The sequence below is a fragment of the Heptranchias perlo genome, chromosome 1 (assembly GCF_035084215.1).
Source record: "Heptranchias perlo isolate sHepPer1 chromosome 1, sHepPer1.hap1, whole genome shotgun sequence".
NCBI lineage: Eukaryota > Metazoa > Chordata > Chondrichthyes > Hexanchiformes > Hexanchidae > Heptranchias > Heptranchias perlo.
In genome coordinates, this window is record NC_090325.1 from 49,197,223 (window position 1) to 49,205,152 (window position 7,930).

At 41.1% G+C, this 7,930-nt stretch overlaps 2 protein-coding genes across 2 annotated transcripts in view; one reads left to right on the top strand and one right to left on the bottom strand.

The window, feature by feature from the left end:
• The window catches only part of LOC137321897 (kinesin-like protein KIF24), a 74,951-nt gene extending 74,448 nt beyond the window's left edge, over positions 1–503 (bottom strand). Inside the window, exon 1 of the mRNA XM_067984751.1 lies at positions 89–503. The gene's annotated coding sequence lies outside the window, so the exon portion shown is untranslated. The remainder of the gene's footprint in view (positions 1–88) is intronic.
• nudt2 (nudix (nucleoside diphosphate linked moiety X)-type motif 2) lies at positions 189–7,290 on the top strand. The gene is made up of 2 exons (XM_067984779.1): positions 189–362; positions 6,950–7,290. Exons 1-2 carry the CDS (start codon positions 233–235, stop codon positions 7,261–7,263), a joined length of 444 nt encoding a protein of 147 aa, XP_067840880.1. The 5' UTR covers positions 189–232; the 3' UTR covers positions 7,264–7,290.
• Positions 7,291–7,930: the final 640 nt, after the last annotated feature.

Below are 7,930 nucleotides of genomic sequence, written 5' to 3' on the forward strand. Positions count from 1 at the left end.
GAAAGCTTCTGAGTTGACGGCGAATGGAAGAGAAAAGAGCGAACCGTAAAAAAAAACATACTACAGCCAATATCCGTAACTATCGCACCTGGTCTCCGTCTGCGGACTTCCAGTCCCCTCATTTCCGGCCCTTCTAATTCGTGTCTCTAATTGGTGGATTGGGATGCGAAAAGCTCAGCGCTGATTGGCCGCCGCTGCTGTCAATCACGCGGGTACTTCCGTTGTTCCAGCCATGACTCTCCGGGCCTGTGGATTGATCATTTTCAGGCGGTTAAATGCGGGATTAGACTCCAAGCCTCAGGAAATCGAGTACCTACTTTTACAAACTGCTTATGGGCACCATCACTGGACGCCTCCTAAAGGTGAGGCTGAGCCTGTGAATACCCGAATGGCGGGAGTACCGCCTCTTGGCAAGTGCAGGGCAGGAAGGGGCCGAGATAGAGACCGGGCCGGGCCGGGCCGGGGTAATGGTGGGCACGAAACTCCTTTTAAAGATTGGAGACCTTTTCAACGTTGGGGAGCAGCAGAGCTTCCATTTAAAGAGCTGAGCCAAGCAATCTGAGGAGTCTCGGTTTGGATGGGGGGGCCAAGGCGGGCCTGGCCAATAGTAAAACTGACCCAAGTCCATGCAGAAGTCGCAGCTGCGCCGGTTTAAAGACTGATTTCCAACCTCTCCCATAGAACCATAGACTAATATAGCGCAGGCGACTATTCGGCCCATCGTGCCTGTGCCGGCTCTTTGAAAGAGCTATCCAATTAGTCCAATTTCCCCTGCTCTTCCACCATAGCCCTATATATTTTTCCCTTCAAGTATTTATCTAATTCCTTTTTGAAAGTTACTATTAAATCTACAGCCACCTCCCTTTCAGGCAGTGCATTCCAGATCATAACAACTCTGCGTAAAAAAGAAACATTTCCTTATGTCGCCTCTGGTTCTTCTGACATTTGGGGAACGGCTTTCCCGATTTCTGAGATGCCACTACTATTTCTTCAGCTGCTGCACGTACTCTGCACAGACACAATCAGTAGAGTGAGGCTGTGACTTAGGTGGATGCTGATCAGATTTGCACTGTTAGGTGTGGGCACCAAATGTATTCATTAAACAAGGTATGGATTGAGGGTCATTGAGGGACTGTCAATTGCCACAGATTCAGTAATCCAGGACTGAGATGATTAAGCAGGTGCTGATCTAAGTTATATGTAGAAGTTAAAACACAAAAGCAGTCCATTTGAAGTTTATCCTTCATGCCAATAAATAGTTATAATCACATTTACCCACTTTGTTCCCATATACTTTATCCCTTGTTCTTTCATCTACCTATCCAGTCTAATGTTGAATGCAGACATAGTTTCTGCCACAACCACTAACCCTGGAAGTTAATTCCACAACTCTGCATGTGAAGAAGTTTTTCTTGCTCACTGTTCTAAATCTCTTGCATTCAATTTTGTAGCTATGGTCCCTCGTTCTAGGCCACTCAAATGCTGGAAACAGTCTGCCCCATTCTTTCATCATTTTAAACACCCATCATATCACCTGTAATCTGCATTGTTCTAATGGGGGAAAAAAGTTGTGGGTACTAAAAGTACACAAATGACCTGTTGTTAATGCAGGGTCTTTTATAGATATGTCATTGCAATTTAACATTAAAGATACAATATAAGGATAGTCAAACACATGAAAGCTGCAACACTGCATTAAACTCATTAGATGTGCAAAAATAAGTGCAGCATTGCCCACATTCTCGAACAAATTTTAAAAAATATTATACTAGAGAAATGACTTCTGCCAAGATCCAAAGATGTAGTCACCGTCAGTTCCAAAAGACAAGTATTTATTGGAATCAACTGTGATCGTATTTCTAGTTGTAATTTACTTAAAAGTAGCTGACCAATATGGTTGAAAAAGTTGGTCTAAAAATAGCCTCTCCAACATGTATCTTGGCTCAGAGCATCAGGGGTAGAATCAGTATGGGTGGAAATAAGAAATAATAAAGGGCAGAAAACATTGGTGAGAGTAGTTTATAGGCCCCCTAACTAACTATACCGTTGGACAGAGTATTACTCAAGAAATAATCAGAGCTTGTAACAAAGGTAAGGCAATAATCGTTTGGGATTTTAATCTTCATATAGACTGGACAAATCAAATTGGCAACGGTAGTCTGGAGGACGAGTTCATGGAGTGCATTCGAGGCAGTTTCCTAGAACAATACGTCATGGAACCAACCAGGGAACAGGCTATTTTAGATGTTGCATTGTGTAATGAGACTGGGTTAATTAGTAATCTCACAGTAAAAGAGCCTCTGGGGAACAGTGATCATAATATCATAGAATTTCACATTGTGTTTGAGAGTGACGTACTTAAGTCCAAAACAAGAGTCTCAAACTTAAATAAAGCTTATTACATAGGTATGAGGGGTGAATTGGCTAAGGTAGATTGGGAAATTAGATTAAAAGGTATGACTGTAGATAAGCAATGGCAAACATTTAAAGAAATATTTCAGTATTCTCAATGACTATACATTCCATTGAGAAATAAAAACTCCACAGGAAAAGTGATTCATGTGTGGCTAACTAAAGAAGTTAAGGATAGTATTAGATTAAAAGAAGAGGCCTATAATGAAGCGTAGAAGAGTAGAAAGCCTGAGGATTGGGAGACTTTTAGAAACCAGCAAAGGACGACCAAAAAATTGATAAAAAGGGAGCAAATAGAATATGAAAGTAAACTAGAAAGAAATATAAAAACAGATTGTAAGAGCTTCTACAAGTATGTAAAAAGGAAGGGAGCAGCAAAAGTAAACGTTGGTCCCTTAGAGGCTGAGGCAGGAGAAATTATAATGGGGAATAAGGAAATCGCAGAGACGTTAAACAAATATTTTGTATCTGTCTTTACAGTAGAAGACACAAAAAGCATACCAGCGATAGTGGGGAACCAAAGGGCTCATGAGAATGAGGAACTTAAAGTAATTATTATCTGTAGAGAAAAAGTACTGGAGAAACTAATGGGGCTAAAAGCTGATAAATCCCCTGGACCTGATGGCCTACATCCTAGGGTTCTAAAAGAGGTGGCTGTAGAGATAGTGGATGCATTGGTTATAATTGTCCAAAATTCCCTAGATTATAGAACAGTCCCAGCGGATTGGAAGATAGCAAATGCAACCCCGCTATTCAAGAAAGGAGGGAAAGAGAAAACTACAGGCCAGTTAGCCTGACATCAGTCATCGGGAAAATGCTGGAATCCATCATTAAGGAAGTGGTAACAGGGCACTTGGAAAATCATAATATGATTCGGCAAAGTCAGCATGGTTTCAGAAACCGAAATCGTGTTTGACAAATTTATTAGAGTTTTTTGAGGATGTAACTAGCAGGGTAGATAAAGGGGAACCAGTGGATGTGGTATATTTGGATATTCAAAAGGCATTCAATAAGGTGCCACGTAAAAGGTTGTTACGCAAGGTAAGGACTCGTGCGGTTGGGGGTAACATATTAGCATGGATAGAGGATTGGCGAATCGTATAACTAGGGCGGTAGAGAAGGCTTTAAACTAAATAATGGGAACGAGGGATCAAGTAAGGGAAGATGTGATAAATTAAAGAAAGAAGACAAGGCAAGAGAGCAAGGTAGCAATAAGGGAAATGATAATCAAAGAGTGGCAGTAAGGGACAGAGCATGCAAACTTAAGAGTGCGCCAACAGATAAGACTAGAGGTTGTAAAAAGACAGTACGAAAGGCTTTGTATCTGAATGCACGTAGCATTCGTAACAAAAATGGATGAATTGACAGCTCAAATAGAAATAAATATGTACGATCTGATAGCCATTACAGAGACATGGCTGCAAGATGACAAAGGCTGGAACCTGAATATTCATGGGTACTTGACATTTCGGAAGGACAGGAAGCTCGGAAAAGGTGGAGGGGTAGCTCTGTTAATTAAGGATGACATGAGTATAATAGAGAGAAATGACCTTAGTTCTAAAGACCAAGATGTAGAATCAGATTGGGTAGAGATAAGAAATAGTAAAGGCAAGAAGTTACTTGTGGGAGTAGTTTATAGCCCCCCTAACAGTAACCACACTGTAGGATAGGGTACACAGGAAGAAATAATCGGGGCTTGTAAGAAAGGAACAGCGATAATCATAGGTGATTTCAATCTACATATAGATTGGAAGAATCTGATTGACAAAGGTAGCCTGGAAGATGAGTTCATAGAGTGCTTTCGGGACAGTTTCTTAGAGCAGCACGTTCTAGAGCCAACCAGAGAGCAGGCTATTCTAGATCTGGTAATGTGTAATGAGACAGGATTAATTAATGACCTCATTGTAAAGGAGCCTCCAGGTAGCAGTGATCACCATATGATGGAATTTCACATTCAGTTTGAGGGAGAGAAGAGTAAGTCTAAGACTAGTGTTTTAAACTTAAATGAGGGCAATTATGAGGGCATGAAGACAGAGCTGGCTAAAGTGAACTGGAAAATTAGGTTAAGGGATAGGTCAGTAGAGATGCAGTCATTTAATGAGATATTTCATAACTCTCAGCAAAGATACATTCCAGTGAGAAAGAAAGACTCTAGGGGAAGGACGTACCATCCGTGGCTAACTAAAGAAGTTAAAGATAGTATCAAATTGAAAGAAAAAGCATACAATTCCACGAAGATTAGTGGCAGGTCAGAAAATTGGACAGAATATAAAAAACAGCAAAGAAAGACTAGAAGAATAATAAGGAGGGAGAAATTAGAGTACAAGAGAAAGCTAGCTAGAAATATAAAAACAGATAGTAAGAGTTTCTACAGGTATTTAAAAAGGAAAAGAGTAAGTAAAGTGAGCGTTGGTCCTCCAGAGAGTGAGTCTGGGGAATTAATAATGGAGAATAAGGAAATGGCGGATGAATTGAACAGATATTTTGCTCCCGTCTTCACTGTAGAGGGTACAAATAACATGCCAGAAATAATTGTGAATCAAGAGGTGAAAGGGAGGGAGGAACCTAAAACATTTACAATCACCAGGGAAAGGGTTCTGAAAAAATTATTAGAACCAAAAGCTGACAGGTCCCCAGGTCCTGACATTCTCATCCTAGGTCTTAAAAGAAGTGGCTGCAGAGATAGTAGATGCATTGGTATTAATTTTCCAAAATTCCCTAGATTCTGGAAGGGTCCCATCAGATTGGAAAATAACGAATGTAACTCCTCTATTCAAGAAAGGAGGGAGATAGAAAGCAGGAAACTACAGGCCTGTTAGCTTAACATCTGTCATAGGGAAAATGCTAAAATCTATTATTGAGGAGGTTATAGCAAGGCACTTAGAAAATCTCGATGCAATCAGGCAGAGTCAACACGGCTTTGTGAAAGGGAAATCGTGTTTAACTAATTTGTTAGAGTTCTTTGAGGAAGTAACAAGCAATGTGGATAAAGGGGATCCTTTGGATGTGGTGTACTTGGATTTCCAGAAGGCTTTTGACAAGGTGCCACATCAAAGGCTACTACACAAAATAAGAGCTCATGGTGTAGGGGGTAACGTATTAGCATGGATAAAGGATTGGTTAGCTAACAGGAAACAGAAAGTAAGCATAAATGGGTCATTTTCGGTGGCAAGATGTAACGAGTGGAGTGCCACAGGGATCAGTGCTTGGGCCTCAACTATTTACAATCTATATCAATGACGTGGATGAAGGGACCGAATGTATGGTTGCTAAATTTGCTGATGACACAAAGGTAGGTAGGAAAGTAAGTTGTGAAGAGGACCTAAGGAGTCTGCAAAGGGATATAGATAGGTTAAGTGAGTGGGCAAAAATTTGGCAGATGGAGTATCATGTGGGAAAATGTGAACTTGTCCACTTTGGCAGGAGGAATAGAAAAGCAGTATGTTATTTAAATGGAGAGAGATTGCAGAACTCTGAGGTACAGAGGGATCTGGGTGTTTTAGTACATGAATCACAAAAAGTTAGTATGTAGGTATAGCAAGTGATTAGAAGGCAAATGGAATGTTGTCATTTATTGCAAGGGGAATGGAATATAAAAGTAGGGATGTTTTGCTACAGCAGTACAGGGCATTGGTGAGACCACATCTAGAACACTGTGTGCAGTTTTGGTCTCCTTATTTAAGAAAGGAGATAATTGCTTTGGAGGCGGTTCAGAGAAGGTTCACTCGACTGATTCCTGGGATGAGGGGGTTATCTTATGATGAAAGGTTGGACAAGTTGGGCCTGTATACACTGGAGTTTAGAAGAATGAGAGGTGATCTTATTGAAACATATAAGATCCTGAGGGGACTAGAAGGGGTAGATGCTGAGGAGATGTCTCCCCTTGTGGGAGAGACTAGAACTAGGGTCCACAGTTTAAAAATAAGGGTTCTCCCATTTAAGACGGAGATGAGGAGATATTTTTTCTCTCAGATGGTCATGAGTCTGTGGAACTCCCTTCCCCAGAGAGCGGTGGAGGCAGGGTCATTGAATATTATGGACCCTCGGGGAATCAAAGGATATGGGAATCAGGCTGGAACGTGGAGTTGAGGTTGAAGATCAGCCATGATCTTATTCAATAGCAGGGCAGGCTCGAGGGGCCATATGGCCTACTCCTGCTCCTATTTCTTATATTCTTATGGATAAAGGATTCCAGTGTGCAACTGCAGTGGGGTTATTAGTAAATGTGATTCAAAATCTTGGTGTGACTTATCATGTGGTCATATGGTACAAATGGAAACTTCCACAGTGGAAACGAATATCGGGTGGAGTGTAAAATAGGCTGCCGATTTTCCACCACACAAGACGAATTTCACCCCCTTAAGATTGATTTATAGGCATTTGCTATTCTAAGAACACAAAAATCTGTCAGTCAAGATTCTTTGAGGTAGTGGACAAGATAAAAAAAAATAGTTTTCAGTAATGATTTATATGGCATTATTGCTAATTGGGACGGTTCCTTAAGGACATTGTCTCATATGTCCATATCTTTTTTAAGGCCATGTTGATCCAGGTGAGGATGACCTTCAAACTGCACTTCGTGAAACTGAGGAAGAAGCAGGACTAAAAACCAAGGATTTTAATGTGCTTGATGGGTACAAAAAAGAAATAAAATACAAAGTGAAGAATATACCCAAAACTGTTATCTATTGGCTGGCAGAACTGAAGAACTGTAACACGGAAATAAAACTCTCTGATGAGCACCAGACATTCCGCTGGTTAAATGTGGATGAGGCCTGTAAACTTGCTGAATATCAAGAAATGCAGGAAGCACTGAGAGAAGCTCACCAGTTCATCTCCACAAATAAATAAGAACAGATTATTTGTGAAAAAGAAAAAGGCCTGGATTGTTTTATTTATTAAAGTTTTGAAAGTTTCTTCCCACCTTTTCCAACCCTTTTCCTTTGCTCTCTGAAACTTCAAGGCAGTGACTCAGTGCAATTGCGCAGGTGGCAGCAGTCCTTCAACACCTTGCTCAAGTAACCATTCTTCATGTGTGAACCTGGACCTTGAATGTTGGCACGCAACAAAATGGAAGCGTGTCCTGACCATGCCAAATTCCCACACACACTTTCCAGCAGGGCTCACTGGACACTGACCAGGGACAGGCACCCTATGGTGAATGTTTGAAGAAAGAAAGAACTTGTATTGATATAACACCTTTCATAACCTCAGGAAGTCCCAAAGTGCTTCACAGCCATTGAATTACTTTTGAAGTGCAGCCACTCTTGTAATGTAGGGAAACATGGCAGCAAAATTGCTCACAGCTAGGTCCCACAAACAGCAATGAGATAAATCACAAATAATCTGTTTTAGTGATGTTGGTAGAGGAATAAATATTGGCCAGTACACCATTAAGAACTCCTCTGCTCTTCAAATAGAATCATAGAAGGTTACAGCACGGAAGGAGGCCGTTCGGCCCATTGATTCCACACCGGGTCTATGCATGAGCAATCCAGCTAGTCCTACTGCCCCGCCC

What these genes read in the sequence shown, in the direction of transcription:
- nudt2 (XM_067984779.1), top strand. Translation starts at nt 233, where the DNA reads ATGACTCTCCGGGCCTGTGGATTGATCATTTTCAGGCGGTTAAATGCG. An exon ending in TCACTGGACGCCTCCTAAAG is followed by an intron (nt 363 to 6,949) that starts GTGAGGCTGAGC and finishes ATCTTTTTTAAG; the next exon opens with GCCATGTTGATCCAGGTGAG.